The sequence below is a fragment of the Calypte anna genome, chromosome 14 (genome assembly GCF_003957555.1).
Source record: "Calypte anna isolate BGI_N300 chromosome 14, bCalAnn1_v1.p, whole genome shotgun sequence".
NCBI lineage: Eukaryota > Metazoa > Chordata > Aves > Apodiformes > Trochilidae > Calypte > Calypte anna.
Window position 1 is genome coordinate 11,371,594 of NC_044260.1, and position 17,700 is coordinate 11,389,293.

The 17,700-nt window shown below is 41.3% G+C and overlaps 1 protein-coding gene across 2 annotated transcripts; it reads right to left on the reverse strand.

Moving 5' to 3' along the window:
• Positions 1-79: 79 nt before the first annotated feature.
• RAC1 (Rac family small GTPase 1) lies at positions 80-14,176 on the reverse strand. Of its 2 annotated transcripts, XM_030459558.1 has the most exons (7): positions 13,781-14,016; positions 7,172-7,243; positions 5,749-5,866; positions 4,318-4,374; positions 2,671-2,733; positions 1,863-2,022; positions 80-1,694 (listed from the first exon to the last, which is right to left on the reverse strand). In XM_030459558.1, the coding sequence occupies exons 1-7, from the start codon at positions 13,813-13,815 to the stop codon at positions 1,564-1,566; spliced, it is 636 nt and encodes a 211-aa protein (XP_030315418.1). In that variant the 5' UTR covers positions 13,816-14,016; the 3' UTR covers positions 80-1,563. The 2 variants fall into 2 exon arrangements, with proteins under 2 accessions (XP_030315418.1, XP_030315417.1); XM_030459557.1 differs by lacking the exon at positions 4,318-4,374 and having other exon boundaries at positions 13,781-14,176.
• Between the last annotated feature and the right edge of the window lie 3,524 nt (positions 14,177-17,700).

The window sequence follows — 17,700 nt, forward strand, 5'->3', positions numbered from 1 at the left end:
GCTGGTGGCACTGCCAGCAGAACAGTTGCTGGGTGGTACAATGAGAAGACTTGCTCAGAAACTCAAACATGAGCACACATGTGATTCAAGGATTTATTAAGTCATACATGCAAAACATACTGCTAATTGCATTAGCAAAAGATCAATGTAAAAACTTCACAATTTTGCAACTTTTTAAATTTTGCTTTAGTGGTTGAAAGGGTGTAGTTCAACATTGTATTCCTGCCTGTTCAGGATGTACAGAACATTAGCACTAATTTACAGAACCTCACAGACCCAAGTTACCATGACTCAATCTATGCTGCACATGCAGTGACACAAAGACCACGTGTCTGCATTAGTGATGTTACAGTGGTGGGGCTATCTGACCAACAGTGATACTTCAGAAGGTTCATAGTTTATAGAGGTTTAAAATATAAAAATTACTAAAATGTGTAAAGCTGCTTCACATGATTTTTACACCTAGTTAATAGACTAAAAGCTTCTCAGAAAGCATATAACTTACTGGGCTAGAAATAACAGGAAAATTAGGAGTTCAATGTTCAAATGCTTGAACATTCTACTCTAAGGAAAAATAAAAAGAAAGCAAATTCCTATAATCAGAAAAATTTTTTAAAATACAAGTTATATTGCTCAGTAAGAAAAGATTCTACAAGAAAAGCATTTACTACACAACAGTTGTGGGAATGACTGGTTCAATATTGTACCTAAATGAATGCCCTACTTGAAATTCAAAGGAATTTCCTATGAACACAAACCTCTCCTCCACTACTGCACCTCTGGGAAAACGGTGGCTGATTTTAACCTGCAGGAAAAGTCAATTCAGTTTCAGCTACCCTGGCAGTGTAGTGTACATCATCTGTACAGTGTCAAAATACTGTCTGGCATTGATCCAACCCAATATTTCATTTATGCATCACAACACAATGCTGTCAAAAGGACTAAGATACACTTCAGTAAGAATAGTTATTTATTTTTTTCAATCACAGCAGCAAGAACTAGATTGCAACCAAGCCCTTACCAACAATAAAGCATTTTACACTGTGACTCAAAAGGTGTCAGTCATTGTCAAAGATTTAGGTTTGATCCACAACACTATGCAATGACTGTGGGCTGAGAAAAACATTTAATAATAAAACACATTAGAGTGCAGTGTTTTGCTAATTATACGGTATTGTTACTGTGAAAAACTAGAAAGTGTTTTTGTATTTCCTACCAGAAATTAGAGTCATCTTCAAGAAGAATCTTTAAAAAAGTTTAGTGCTTAGTGTTTGTAGCACAACAATGCAACTTAGTTCAGCAGATAGTTTGGCAACACTTAATTGAGCAAGAATAGGATTTTAAAAATAAGGCTTTACATAGGTTTGTCTTTTCTGGAGTTTGCTTTTAGAAGAATGCAAGGTAACTCATACTTCAAACAAATGAAACTGTGGAATTGTTGATTGGTTCAAGAATTTATGGAAGAGAACTAAATTATAACAGAAAAATCTTGGCATTGAGTGTGAATGCTCCATTGTTCTGAGCAAAGCACAGGGTTTGGAGTGGGGTGGGGGAGGGTACTGTTTACAGCAGCAGGCATTTTCTCTTCCTCTTCTTTACAGGAGGGGGGCACAGAACTGCTCGGATAGCTTCATCAAACACTGTCTTGAGGCCTCGCTGCGTAAGTGCTGAGCATTCCAGGTATTTCACTGCACCTGTGGAAAGCAAAAAAAAAGCAATTAAAAAGCAGATTTCCACAATTACAGCAACACTGCTTCTAGCTAACTCCACAACAAAGTCTGGGCATTTATTTTAATTAAGCAACATCATCTTCCACAAGCAAAATTCACATCAAGTCACCAATAACCCCACTGCCATCATACCAATCTCTTTGGCCATGGCGAGGCCCTGTGGGTAGGTGATAGGAGTCAGCTTCTTCTCCTTCAGCTTCTCAATAGTGTCCTTATCATCCCGGAGGTCGAGTTTGGTACCCACCAAAATGATGGGAGTGTTGGGGCAGTGGTGCCTCACCTCTGGATACCACTGCAAGAAAAGAGGGCAGGTTCTGTGTGCTGCCAGGGCTCCAGGAGGGCTCTGGGACATCATGACCCAAAGGCTCACGCTCCTCTGAGACACTTTCAAGCATCAGTCAATGAGCAAGAGGAGGATGTTAGACCCCAGACTCAGGCAGTACTAAAAGCATAAAACTGCAGAACATTTTTAATGAATCCAACAGGTATTTAAAAATGAAGGGCTGTATTTTTAACACACACTCAACCCCCTGATATCTGCATTTCCCCCACCCAAGCAGACCACTTCATTTATGAAGTCTGCACAACCCTGTACAGCTGAGTTGTCCAAGAACCCGAGACTGGAACAGCAGAGCACATGCTGGAACACTGCCTGATGTGAAACAAGTGGTATCAACCTAATTTTTAACATGCATTTAATATTTTTCTTTAAACTGCTTTAAAAGCCAAGTTCCTGTTCTTGATCTCAGCACCTTGTTGGCTGAAAACTCTCAAACCCCCGTTACCCTACTTGAAACTCTTGTTTCATGTGCCCTGAACTTCCATGGCCTAGAAGTTAAGCAAATCAGCTTCTGCTTTTTAAAATCACCTCATATTTTCTGCTATGGAGTGAATACTATGTCGAGCCCTTTAAAATAAAATTATAACAGCTCTTACTTACCTTAGCACGGACATTTTCAAAGGAAGCAGGACTCACAAGGGAAAAGCAGATTAAGAAGACATCCTACAAAACAAGTTGATACAAGTCAGCCATTAGAAAATCTCATTACCCTGATAAGGCCAGTATCACCAGCACGTGTATCCCACTGCCATCTGTGCCACACTTGCAAAGGCAAGGTCAACAGCGTGGTTGCACATGGCAATCAGAAGTAGTTTTCCCCATGGGAAATCCATTCCCAGGCATCTAGGAGCAGAGACAACAGGGGTAGGGGGAAGGAACCAACATCAAATCACTTGTAGTCAAGATTATAACCAGCTTGTGCAGTAGTGCAGTAGCCAATGCTCTAGCACTGCCAGCTTTTTCCCCTAAATGTCATTTCATCTCCCTCACTGCCATTCTGAAAAAAGCCTCCACTTCAGATCCTTGACACACAGGGAGCAATGAAGGGCATTGGGCTGGCTTCTGAACTGGACTTGAATGCTCTCTGCAGACCTCTAAGTGACTGAAGCCTTGAAAGACACAAAACCAAGTTTTTAAATATCAATATGCTGTTAATGGACTAAAGTAGTTCGAATTGCAAAGGCAAAGTATGCAGTATACAGGAATAAAACCCATACTGTGCCCTTTTCCACAGTTACTGCAAGAACCTTGTAGAACTGTCACTTCTATTGAATGTCAGTATAAAAAGATTTCAGAATTTCTCTAACTGAACTAGGATGAAAAGGGTATTCAAAACCTGCCCCCTGCTCCCCTTTCTAAACTATGAGAAAGTGAGAGAAAAGTGGGTGCTGTCAAGGATCTTACACATCTCTCTTTTTGATGGGAGGCAAAAGAAATAATTAAGAGCAGATAAAAAGTTTTAGTGCAAATGTTTATACTCGCTGCCACACAGTACACACTTCAAAAACCAATGAGCTTCATACATGACATGTTGTCACCTACAGGCATTCAGAATAACTACAAAACTGATTTTTCTCTATCCAGCAGAATCTTGCTGTATGACCACAAACTCAATAAGCATCTTTAAAACAAGCCCAACTTTCCCCAACCTACCTTATCCATACTTATTCCAGTATCAAACATATTAAAGAATCAGGCATTTCAGAATGTTAGTTGATTGTGCTGCATTTCAAGGCATTTTGTTAGGTCAGCATCTGACATCTGCACTGCTAAGCACTTGCAACCCAGTTGTTCATGCATCACCCCAAGTTTCCATAGCAGCGTCCCAGAAGAAGAAAGAAACAACATCAAATAATGTGATACTATGGCCACTACTTCTGATTTCCAATTCTGCAGGTTTGTGGTGATCAAAGTTCTGCACATTATGCAGACTCTCTCCTTTACTACCTCCAGAGATCAAAAAAAAAAATTGGTGTAACTATTGAAACTATGAGGAATCATCTGAAGATTTCAGGTGTCTTACACACTACTGATCTTCATAAATATGAGGAAAAGCTATTTATTTGCAAGAAAAGGTTTAGTCTTAGCAATTTATATACAGAGATTTTGTAACAGTTCTCAAAATCTAGCAATTTGATAGTTCCAAGAAAAGTAGTTGCTGAAAAAATAGGGGCCAATTTATCACTACTGTAAGCAAGACAAGATGACAGAACTTGGAACTGAAGTTTACTTAAAACTTTTACATACGGCAATAGGTTGATCTGTCAGACTGGAAGATATATTCTTACCATTGGTTCCTCCAACCTGGTAACAGTAGGAGATAAAGTTACTCCTAAAATGGATTTAAGGGAGAACATTCTCTCAGAGATTTGTGCCCACAAGTACACCCTGGCTTTTCTTCTTGAGAGAGATGCTGCCCTGTCATTCACCAGCTACCTGCATCCAGAAGAGGCCACCAGACTTCCCCAGAAATGTCTGCACTGCAGGAGTAAACCTCTCACGAGAAGCACCACCCTAAAAACTTTCATTTTTTGTTTTATCTAAGAAAAGAAAGTTAACCACTTTTCCTGTCCCAACTTACTCCTTCCCCAAATATTTTGAAATACTGGTAGATTTCAAATACATTCAAGAGAAGGGGTTACATCCAGCAGTGAATTAAGCAAAACTGAGTTAAGACAGTTGATTTTAAAAAGCACCAGAGTTCATTAAATATGATTCACATTATTCAAATGAGCAGTTATGCTGTAGAACAACCCAAACAATTCTGCATTTTACATTAGCATTGAATATATATATTTGACAGTCAACAACAGTAATTAATGCCAAAAAACCCATGCAAGTTACCACCTTTACTTACAGCACAGCTACACCAGGTAAAAATAACTGCTCTAAAGAGACTGGAAAATCAGCCTCTACAAAGATTATCTGAAGTTGCACTGAAAAGAGCAGAGCAGATTACTTCAGCATTTTCCTTACACGAGGAAAGATGCAGCATGCAGAAAGGACTTAACCAGTTGTGAGCACTGAAGACAGAAGCACATTTGTATCGATGTTACAGCACAAACTGCAGTAAGAAGATAGCCCCGGGCTTAAGTGTATTCCAGAGCTCCAGCTCAGCCTCTGTCAATACCAGTAATAGCTCCATTCAGTACTGCCTCTTTCACATTTAGGACATCTTCACAGAGACTAAACAGTATCAAGTGCTTAGCAGTGACAGTGTCAGGTTGCAGCCAAACATCAGGCCTAAAAACAACAACAAACCCTGCTTTTGGCAGGCACACTAACTATAAAATCAATGGACTAGCTGATGAGACTATTCATCGAGGAGGTTTCTTCTGAGGTTTTTTTAAGGATTTTTTTTTTTTTTGCTTTTTTTTTCCTCCTTGTTTTAAATCAAGCATTCTAGCCAATTCTCAGGCTGCCACTACACAAAGGCAACATGTATCAGTGCATGCAAATACACAAGTAGGCAAAGAGTAGGCAAATTTTAAATTTGTACAACTGTGACACATCAAAGATTGTATTGTTACAGCCAGGATGAAGGAAGGTGGCTTGCAATAAATAAATACTAATAAATACAACTCCAGATCTGAAAATGTTGCCCATTTGTGCCAAAAGAAAGAAAAACTTGTGTTGGATAAAGCTACACAGACTCTGTTTTCACACTGCAGTTCTTACTGTTTGCGGATAGGAGAGTGGACGTAGTCTGTCGTAGTCCTCTTGACCAGCTGTGTCCCACAGACCCAGGTTGACAGGTTTGCCATCAACCATTACATTGGCAGAGTAGTTGTCAAAACTAAACAAGAAGAAAAAGTTGGGTGTGTTAGCCAGCAGTGAAATAGGCACCCGGGGAATTGTTCCTACAGAGTCCTAATTGGGAACACTACTGAAGGAAACATCTTCATTGCATCCTTCTGCTCCCCAGAAACAGCAAAGCTGTTATTTAAATACTGAGCCTGGTACTGGGTAATAGAAGGAAAAAATATGCACAGCAGACTCGGAGCAGTCTGAACAGAAGTCAGCTCTCTCACTGCTGCTCCAAAGGAAGCGTTAATCTCAGCAGCAAGTCCAGGAAAGCAGGTGATGCACTTAGCAAGCACTTTCCAGGCTTAGTGGGACATTCAGCAAGTTAATCTCCCTCATTTTGTAAGACTTGGAAGATACCTGAGCAACAACCAAGGAATCCTTAATGACAACAGCAAGTAAGAAAAAAAAATTAATCCTGCTAATCAGTAACCCTAATGAAATATCAACCTTAATAGAGGCCAGCAGAGGCATGATTTTTGTCATCAGAACTGTAGTCACAAAGGTTTTAATGACTTGTTGAGGCTAAACTAAATTCACTGGGAACACAATTAATGCAAAAATCTGAATTAAAGATGGAAAAAAAAAGGAATGGCACTAATTAAGACAACAAGTCTTTGAAAGGTTAACAAAATCTCATTAGAATGTTGGGTTTTTTTAACAAAAAAAGTCCTGAGAAATTAAAAACTAGAGAGCAAGATAGCCAGATTATAAACACAGACATTCAAAAAGGGCAAAGAAGCTGCTCATGGATAAAACACCTCCCCCAACTGCCCCTCAAAAAAGAGAAATACACTAATACTGATACTGACAGGTCCTTATGTGCAAGAAAATGGGAAGCACAAAAATAAATGAGTCTTGTCTGAGAAGCTACAGAGCTGTGTCTGGCTTAGCACAGGATTGGCAGTAGCACAAAAAGTGGAAGGAACAAATGAAAAAAAAAATCTCTAGTCATGTAGACCAAGAATTTCTGACTGTGATAAGATGTTCTGCAAGCTGTTCAGCCTCAGGATTACTTATCATAAATTATATTAAAGACAGAAATAACACAGTGGTTTAAAAGAGAACAGCATTGGATACAATATTAGTAAATGTTCATCCCTATTAAGCAAGGTCTAGGGGGCAGAGAGAGGCAAAAGCCTGAAGTTCCCCTCCTTACACCCCCTCACCTCAACTAAACATTTAAGCTGAACCTGAGGGATGCTTGTGGCCAGTTCACACAATTTGAGTAAAGAATCTGGGATGGCAGTAAGCACAAGGAAGGTGACATAAATATGTTCTTAGGATAAGTACTTACACAGTGGGTATATATTCTCCAGGAAATGCATTGGTTGTGTAACTGATGAGTAGGCATGTTTTACCTACAGCACTGTAAAATAAACAAAACAAAACTTCATAAGTAAAAGACATTCATCTTGAATAATGAAAAATAATCTTCCTTTTAGGGATAAAGACTGATTACATCCAGCCACCTAGAGATCAATTGTCAGTAGCCACTACTGTGCAGAAAAATACCTAACAGACCATGGTCTTTAGGCTACTGGCAATTAAAACATACCTATATAAAAATACATTTTATGAAGTGGTAAACTAACAAAAATGTTAATCTTTAGACAAAAAACCTTCACAAGTATTGTTAAAACTACTAACATCTGCTAGTCAGCTGAGTGAATGCTCATCAAGTCCACCTTACTCTAATTCCCTGAAATTAAAAAAAAATGAAACATTTCCAGGTACCCTTTACACAATTCCAAAAGTGTTGTCTTTTCCTGGAACACTGAACCTTTCCCCACTGATCTAACTCTGAGCAGCCTCAGATCAGGGCTGGACAAGGTTCTGTTCCAGGTCCTTCCCAGCTCCTTCCCTCTCCACCAACCTCCCCACACCTTATCTAGAGTCAAACATTAGATTAACATCACCACTAAGTTTTTGTTACATTTTCAATTAAAGGGTTGGAAAACTTTAAATTGGACTACACTTCTTTTTTAAAAATAGACTTCAGAGAATGTTTCTGATATTGCAGGGTAGTTCCCATCTTGGCTCCTCACTAGAGGTGTGCAATCCTTTAAGTGTGAGAGGTTCCAGAGCTAAGCATGCAACTGGGTCCTCAAAAGCAGTAATGCCCAGACAGCCTTAGTCTTCCCAATCACTCTTCTCAAACTCCCATGCAAGAAAAACTGCTTTGTCTTGCAGATGTTTGATCACTACAACAATTTGCTCACAGCAAATGTGCAATAACTTTGAGACCTGACTGCACTTGAGGATATAATCTTGATAATCTTGCCGTTAGTATTGGGTGTGACTCAGGAGCCTCCTGGATGAAACCTTCCACAAACTGAAAGAACTCACTGAAGGTTTAGTCTAGAACTACTGTTAATATTTAAAAAACAAAACAAACCCAACCAAGCACCAAATGCTATTGCTAAAAGTATTTATTATCCTTTAGCTTCTGCAGGAAAAAAAAACCAACAAAACTCACAGAAATCAATTTCAGTCAAATGCTTACTAGTTCTCCAGCTGCAAACACTCTGAGGCATTGATATCTGAATTATACTGTATCTTCCAACTAAATCACTGCATTTCTTCTCTTGGTTTGGAAGCATGTGGACTGTTCCTTCACTTACCAAAGAATGTCTTCAGAACCTTATTTAAAATGATCTGACACTCAACATCAACCAACTGGCCTTACCTAGTGCCACACAGCTTAAGGCAGGTTCAGTAAATCTGATCTTTGTCACAACCAGAAATTAGTGTGTAAGTTGTAGCTCCATCTGTAACAAGTCTCTCCATTAGAGTTCCATACTATATTACAATAAGATACTTGACAGCAGCATCTGAAAACATCAGCTTAACATTAACTATGAACAAGTTGAATCAGTGTGCAAAATTATCTAGAATTTTATCCTACCTGCCCATTTTATTGTAATGTTTCTGAGCTGACACTGACTGTAACATCCCATCTGCTGCAACTCTGATCATAGGATGCAATTTTCCACACCACTTTTCACACCTGTTTCTTAGGAACCAAGATGCCAGCTCCTTGAACAGTCTGAGATTTTATTTTTTTTTTTTTTTTACTTTCAGCATGCACTGGCTTTTACCAATCTTTAATAACAACACACTGAAAAAGAGGACATTTATTTCTGGTTTTGTCAAGTACAACCTCTGAACATTTTCCTGCAGGTTTGATACATACTTGCACTCAAAAGTAAGGAGGGGGATTTACCCTTCAAAAACTTCTGTGGGAAAGAATTGGGGAGCAGTATGACAATGCAGGTAGCTGATTTAATTGCTGTCAAAAGAGTATCTCCTTCTCTCTTGCACAGGCACTCACTGACTCTGAAACAAGTCAGAACAAGGAGTCAGGGAAAGCTATTCACTCAGCCTCCCCCATAAGGACAACTTGCTATTTTAGCTCCCTGAGCTATCAGTCAGATCAGCTGGAATACACTGCTTATACTGCTGAATTGCACTCACAACACTGCAAAGCAGGCTGTGCTGCTCTGGCATGGAGAGGACAAATGTGAAAACCCTCAAAAATACCAAGAGGAGCAGCTTCTTTGTGAAATTTCTTGAGGCACAGAGGTTATGTGTTCTCACACTTCTAGAACCTGTTTGGTCTGATGCTCCATTTTCCAGTGAGTTCATTACAGGTAATTCAAGCTTCTAACAACGTTGAACTCAATGTTTTCAGCAGTGGATCAAGAACTTTTCTCTGTGCCCAGGCTCCTTTGCTCACCTTGCACTGGAACTGGTGAGTCTGCTCTGGCTAATCAAAACAGTGCAGGAAGGAGGTGGTGACAGATTTCACTCCAAGCTTAGAAGTGGCTGTGCTTCTGCTGCAGCAGTCATTCAAACAAGAAAAAACACGTTTAACAGCTCTGTTTCAGACTTGCTCCATCTAGGTTTCTTGCTTTCCTTGCCTTTTGGCTCACTGCCCTATGAAGCAGATCATTATGGTCACCAGTTTTAAAAATAAACACTAATGCCTACCTTTATAAATACAGTACACCCTCTAAGTACCTTTATCAACTTTTCTCAGACTTCTAACTTCTGTATGAAAGCAACTCTCCTAAAGAGAATTCCAACTGTTTGGCAAAATATAACTCCTTGTACATAAAGGCTGGAAGTAAGAAACTAAAATAACACCAAACCAAGATTAGTCATAACAAGATTTCTAGCAACTACTTAATCATAGCTCTGTCCACCCACTATTACATAAATGAAGCTAGCAACATTTGACTGCAATTAACAATAAGGCCTACAAAAATCCAGCATTTTTACCTCAACAATAAGCTAAAGACATACAGAAGACAGCACAGAGTCCCTTACAGCTCCCAGCTACCATCCAGGAATCAATGTATTTATAAAACCATAAATGTATTTAATTCCTGAAAACAAAACATGTCACCTCTTTCCTGGCATTATTGACACTACCAAGTTTTATGAGGTTTCCCCACTGTGTCTGTCAGAGCTGCTTGGAGCCATGTAATGCACTGGAAATACCACTGGATGACCTGCACCAGCACCTCTTCCACTCACGGGGGCTGCACAGCTGGTTGAGTCTCCTGCTGTCCCACAACTGAAAACTAATATGAGAATTTAGTTTCCACTTCCAGCCATGGTAAAGGGGATCAGCTGAAGTACTTGTTGGGATCTACAACAGGTGGCAGCCTTCAGAAAAAGCTTTATGTCATTTCTTTCTTTCTCTGATCCACAAGAACAACATGAAGCCCAGAAGTCATCACTCAAACATTAAACAGTAGCTGAGATTTCTCTAGTACCATCCTCAGACCAAAAACTCAGCATTTTTGCTGCAGTAGGTTTAGTTACATACAGCTCTGCCAGATAAGCTGTTTTACTATGACACACCCTCTTTTAAGCTTTAAAAGTTCAGTAATGAAATTTACTAAATTTCAAGTCACTAGGGTGACTACATACTGGAGACCTCAGGTGCTCACTATCCTACACTCAGTAACAAATACTCTCCCCTCTTCTCAACAAGCTATCAAACCAAACAGAGCATGGCTTTAACAGCCAAGGTCTCAAATTAAGCATAATTCCAAACTCTTAATTCACTGTTCTTTTTCTTACAGTATTTCTACAATTAAATAATGCCAACAAAATAGCATGAAGTTTGACCAAAATGCAGAAGCAGGACACCCACCCCTAGGTTACACAACATCACTGGAGATTTCATACCACCTAGCAGCTGCCTTTTTAGAGTGAAAACAAAAGCTGCTAATAATAACTTCTGCCAATGCTTTTTCTAAAGTGTCAATCACCAGCAATTCCTGCAGTTACTCAAGTGGAGAGCACTTCATCTGTCCCACACATTCCTCCTGCTCTATATCATCAAGAACTCAAAGCAACTGTTGCCATTTACTTTTCCCCAAACAATCCTCACAGTGAGGGGAAAAAAAAAAAAAAAAAAAGGAAAAAACCAAAACCAAACAAAACAAGGGCAAAATACCATAGCACAACTGGCACACATGCTGTATTTTTCTAGTCAAATTAGTTATCTAAACAGATACTAGTCAAAGCTCTAGGAACAAACATGAGTTGCATATGAGAAGCAGCCTACTCATTTGCAAATTAAAAAAAAATAATCACACAGGTACCTCCACAGCCTTGTTTATTTTGTTCCTAGCACGTCTTTGTGGAGAGAACATAAAACAATACCCAAGTTTTATATTACACAAGCAAATCTTTACCTTGCATTGTTTTACAGAAACACTAAAGCTTTAGCTGTATCTAAGCCAAACATTACACGTTTCCCAGAATACCTCTAATAGTTGAACTTTTCAATCATCAGCAGGGAAACACTAATAGTTAAGTATTTTTAAAAACACTGAAGGGAGAATGATACCAAGTTTAAAAAAAAAAAAAAAAAAAAGCAAGCAATAGGACCCGAGTCCCAAATGGAACTTTAAAGAGATTTGTGTCTAAGGAAGAATGAAAAAAAACTACTGTGTTTTGTTCAGACTTATGTACAAAACTCAGAATTACAATTTCCCGAAGAGCAATAAACATGTTCAGAAGTCTGATGGTTTCCAAACCCAATGACAAGAACAGTTCTGTTGAATGAATTACTGAACTTTACAGTTTGTCTGCACTGAGTTCTCAAATCTAGTGGAGGAAGCAGAGTGAACTCTTCTCCCCACTCATGAACATGATGTATCGTGTTTATTTACAGCATTGTCACAGACAGCACAGTTGAACCAAAACATCACAGTTGAATCAAAAAAACTGATGACAGAAAAACATATTTGTTCTTTATAAAAATCAATATAAGCAAAAGGACAGTCCATAGTTATCCTATATAATCAAAGAACTACATCTGTGAAAAGGCTTCATTTGCCAGGATACCATATCACTTTCCTGTCCCTATTGCTCAAAATCTTACACAAGTCAAAACCAACTTGCTATACATAGTGAAGTTTACCTCTGAAACATTTTTAGAGATTCTACATCTTAAAAAATTAAACAAAACAACCAACAAATCTCACACAAATCACTTGGAAGATAAGCCACAGAATTACAGACAGCAGTAAGACCATCTAGCTAGACTTCACTCCTCTCATCCACAGAAGTTTGCTGTGATACCCATTATGCTCAGCCTACACTGGGATTTTTGTTTCTTCTAAGGGCAAAAACAACCCTCCCAAACTGCATAGGACTAGTCCTTGTTTTCCAGCTGGCCTGAGATGTTCCCCTGAGCTCTGACATCCAGTAAGGGTATGAATGCCTCCGAGGTGATGGGACCATCAAGGAGAATATTAAAAAGTAACAAATACACAAACTCTTTCCCCACCACAATTCCCACATTCCTTCCATTAAAATCCAACAGCTAAACTTAAGGTCTTGTTAAGTCGATTCTAAAAAGCATCCTCAAATCTTTTCATTTATAAGTAATACCATAGTGTAGGTATGTATAAAATGCTATAGGTGGAACAGCTCTTTACAGACAAGTACATTGGTAATTATTTGTATTTCAAATGCTTTATCAGTCCCCTTTAGACAGGAACCTCACGAGTTTAGCTATAGACATGCAAAAAAAAAAAACCAAACCAGTCCCTGTTCACAAGCACTTACAATCTGCTCAGAGCCTAGCACATTCCACTTAGTTTTACGGCAAGAATCAGATGCCAAAAATCAAACTATGAACAGTAATATGTCTGTCCCTTTCACCAAAGGCATGTCAAATCAATATTAATTCCCATATCCTTAAAAGCGCGGTAGTTTATGTATTTTGTTAGGGGTTTTTGCTTTTTTTTAATATACTTTGATTACTTCGATTTATGTGGTGATAAAAGCAGCACCAGGTACAAGAGAAAGCTCCAGGGTGAGGCGGGAGAAGCGTCCCACCCCCGCCAGAACAAACCCGAAGCGCACACCCTCCTGAAACACGGCAGGAGAAAGCCACTTCGCTCAGCACAACACGAATTACACAGCTCCCGCTACAGCACCTACCCCTGGAGCACCTTCCCCAGCAGCCGTCCAGGCCTCGGGGAGGGAGACAGAGCCAGAGACACCCCCCGCTCGCTGACTCCCCCGCACAAACCCCGCTCCCCGGCCAGACACCATTTGCTCGCTGCAGTCACCGCCTTGCCCCACGCTTCCCTCCCCTCCCCCGCCACCAGCAGGAAGCAGCGGCCACCACCCACCCCCCGCACCGCCTCGGCGCGGACCCCCGGCCCCGCCAGGCCCCGCACCCCTCAGGAGCGGAAGGGCCGCGCCCGGGCCCCGCGGCGGGGGCGACCGCAACTTGTGGTGAGGCCCGGGCGGCCCGCGCCGCTCCCGCCACACGGGCGGACACCCTCCCGCCTTCCCCCCCCTCCCGCACCCAGGGGCCGGCGGGTTCTCCCTCACGGCGAGGGCCCGACCGGAGTCCCCTCAGACTTACCCGTCGCCCACCACCACACACTTGATGGCCTGCATCGGGGCTGCGCCGCGGCGGCGGCTCCTGCTGCTGAGCGGGGCGGGGAGGGGCGCGCAAGAAGGGAGCCGGCGGCAGTCTCCGCACCAGGACGCGGCCGCCTCCGCCCTGTGCCTGGAAGCGGGGACGAGGCAGCGGCCACCACCCAAGGCGGGGAGAGGGAGGACTGCGGGGAAACAGGAAGCGGCCGCTCCACTCACATCCGGCCGGGCTGCGCTCAGCCCCCGCGGACCCGCCCTCACGGGGAGCCGCTTCGGCGCCGCCGCTTCGGGACTCTCCGTCCAGCCGGCGCGGGGAGCCGAGCGGGGTTCGGGCCACTTCGGGCACGCTCGGATTTCTTCGTCGCGGTGGGATGGCTGCGGGCGCGCTCGGCAGCGCTCGGCCCCGCCTACCTGCCAGGCGGAGCGGCCGCCATGTTTGTGCTACTAACCCAGTCAGCCAGCGGGGGGGTCCCTCAGCTGCCTCCGCTTCAGGACCAGGGAGGCCCCAGGGTCATCCTTTTTTTCTTGTTTTCCTTTTTCCTTTTTATTTTTTTTGTTTTTTTGTTTCCGTGATCAGTCAGAGCCGTACAGAAATGTGATGCCATGTGCTGGCGCTGCTGAGCCAAACAAGCGGCCTCCTGCTGCGGGCAGGGCTGCAGCGGCACCAGGCCGCAGGAGAGCCGCTGGCCCCGCTTCAGGGCATCATCCCGCACCATCCCTGCCCACCACCTCACTGCTGACGTATAGAGCTGGCACCATGCTGCCCCGCCGGGACAAACTCAAAGAAAAAGCTGTCCTCGACACGGTTTTGGGTCTTAGTCTCCTGATACGGGTTAGCACAATCCTAGCACCCATCCGCTGAGAGGACATCATGCAGCCATCTCATTGTTCACATCCCATGAAGCATGTAAATGTGAAATTATGTTTGCCCTACAGATTTACTGAGCAGATGTAGCTCGTTACCATAAAGAACCCTCCGTGTTCCTGATGTCTCCGTGGCTCCATGCCCATTTTCCCCAACCAGGCACCCACTGTCGGACGCTCCCTTTCTCTCAGTATGGCAGCGCAGTGCAGAGCCTGAACACTGCCTTTCATCGATCGATCCTCACACTGCATCACCTCCTCCTGATGTGCTATGACATTAATATACTCTGCTGGCAAGTTTTAGGCCAGGTCAGTGCACAGACAGTCTTCACATGATGGGACAGCCCAGGGACCATCAGGCTACTCAGAGCCTTGGGTTCCTTTTTCCTCAGCAAAACCATTATTTTCAGAAAATACTGAAGTGAAAGACAAGCAGAGGAGGTTCAGTGCTCCCAAGATTCTCTTCATTTCTACAAGTGGCCTTGCCATAATTCCACTTGGCAGAGCAGCTTCTGGTCAGACTGGTGCACACAACTGCTGTTCCCTTTGTCATTGCCATCCATTCCTCAAAAGAAAGTATGAGGAAAGGGCCCACGCACATGCTGCAAAGTGATGATGAATTAATTGAAATCAATACAGTGCACTGGCTTGGGTTTTCCAATATATTGGATCTTCGATTAATATTGGAACATTTCTAAATTATTTTAGTACCACACAATGCAACCTCTTCAGTTTACAGAGCATTATGTGATATTTACTGTGTTCCATTTTTCATTTGCCGGGCAAAGATAACTCCTGGGTATTTCACATCAGTGAGGAAAACATGATAACTGTCGCTGTGAACAGAGAGGTTATTTTTGCAACACTTGCATGTTCATGTTCCCTAATACAGATGGAAGCTGAAATGATTTGTCATTTAAGCTAAATATCCTTAAAGCCAAGAATCTGCTGCTACCAATGGCCTGGCAACTGCTCTCTACCCAGGAGCTGTGGAAGAAAAGTGTGGGCAGTATCCCAGTGCTCCTGCTGTTCTTGGCTGCTGCAACAGCTTTTGGGCCCTTTGAGATACTGCACAGAAATAGAGCAGACATGAAGACTGCCTAATTTATGCTGTGGTCCTGGGGAGACCCAGAACAGGGGAAGATTCAAGTGACATCTAAAATTGCTTCTGATTTTCCCATCACATGTCTATTCTTCACTGTTTCTTTTTTTTTTATCCAGTGTCAAACAGAAGGATTATTAGTTTTTCACTTGAAAAAGACGAACAACAGAATGTGAATATTACAAAATAGCATACAACAAGAAGGATGAATGCTGTAACACAGGGAAAACACATTAGCATAAATTACCTTTATGATCCTGTCATGAGACATGCAATATTTTTTAATGTATGCTCTTTCCAGTGTTCCTCCATTCTGTTCTTTGGGATCAATTGTTTTGCATTGTCAAAGCAAATACTTAGGTTAAAACAGAATATGCGTTGAATGTGTTTTAAATTGACAATTCTTTTCCTACTTGGGTAAATAATTGCCAGCATTAGAAAATGCCTAGATAAATATTTACTGTTAGTCATTAAAACCAAAATTACAGTGTGGATAGATGATGGTAACAGATTTATACCATGTTTTTCTCCACATATTTGGAAATTTTTATTTCCTCAGATATCATAAAAGGCACCTTTAGGAACTGATCCAAATGTTGAATTTTAGTTCTTGGTTGATATCTCTCTAAGGTAACTATTCTTTATTTGCCCTGAAAAGCAAATTATTATTTATGTGTCTGCTCCTTAGAGTACATGATGTGTTAATTATTCTATTCTAAACTTACTATATTTCAACTGTGATTTATTTTATTCTTGCATATTTTTTGCTTAACTTGTGCTTTTTTTCCTGGGACATTTTTTCCTGTGACAATGAGAGGAGAGATCAACAAAGAGGACATACTGAAACATTAGTTCAACAACAAAACAACCCCAGCAACTTACACACAGAATGAAAGACAGGACTGAGGTGTATATAAAATAGTTACAAATGCACTACACAGGATTATGTAAAAAGAAAATAACAAATGGAAGTAACAATAACTAATTAGAAATCTTTCCATAATTCTTTCCATAATTTCCATAACGCTCGTAAGGTTGTGAATCATAAAGTTTAGGCTTAGATCAGTCCTACTATTGTTCTCCAGTCTATTGCCTTATCTTCTCTCACCCCTTACAATTCTTGAAAGTCTTTTCTTACACATTGAGAGGAAATAATTATTTGAAATTGATTTGGAAACTGAATGTGTGTATTGTGTATGTGCAGGCACTGAAGGAAGATCATTCTCCTTTGTGGATGGGGAGTGGCCGGGTAAGCACGCTGATGCAATACTGGAAAGTTCTGCTCACCATGACACAGACTGTCAGCATTACAGACCATTATTAGTTGTACTTTTGGAGTATCTTTCATCCCAAATTGTTACTGTGCTAATTAATGTGTAAGTTCATTAATAAAGCCACAAACAAATGCACAGAGAAGTAGATAAGTGCCTGTATACAGACTGTACGTAGAGGGAAACATGTCTGCAAACAAGTGGAACACCTCAGAGTGATTGATTGATGTATTCTCTTACTCGTGGATGACACATCCTGATGACACCAGTTCTGTTCAGTGGTCTTCAGGAAACAATATACTACAGTATGTAGGTCAAAAGTAAACATCTGTCCTTAACAATAGTGTAAAAACTGTTTCAGGGATGACAGCTTGTCACAGCCACTTGAAACTAGGGGTTGAACTGAAGTGCAAGAGACGATTTTGCATAAAGCAAAGGTGCATCACAGAGTGTCAGAGGGCAGGATGAAGTTTCCAGCATACTGCACTCTTCTATCTGTAGATTTTTATGTTAAAATCAGAAGAAAAAACCCCCTACGCTGAACAACTGAAGACAGATTTCTCTTACCAGAGAGAAACAGGGTTTTCAGATACTTTTAAATCTTAAAATAGCTAAAAGAATTGTCTTTTCAAATGGTACTTAAAGCTTGATACTATCCTACTTTGAGTT

What these genes read in the sequence shown, in the direction of transcription:
- RAC1 (XM_030459558.1), bottom strand. Translation starts at nt 13,815, where the DNA reads ATGCAGGCCATCAAGTGTGTGGTGGTGGGCGACGG. An exon ending in TGACAGATCAACCTATTGCC is followed by an intron (nt 2,734 to 4,317) that starts GTATGTAAAAGT and finishes CTTGTTTTGTAG; the next exon opens with GATGTCTTCTTAATCTGCTT. An exon ending in CGCCATGGCCAAAGAGATTG is followed by an intron (nt 1,695 to 1,862) that starts GTATGATGGCAG and finishes TGCTTTCCACAG; the next exon opens with GTGCAGTGAAATACCTGGAA.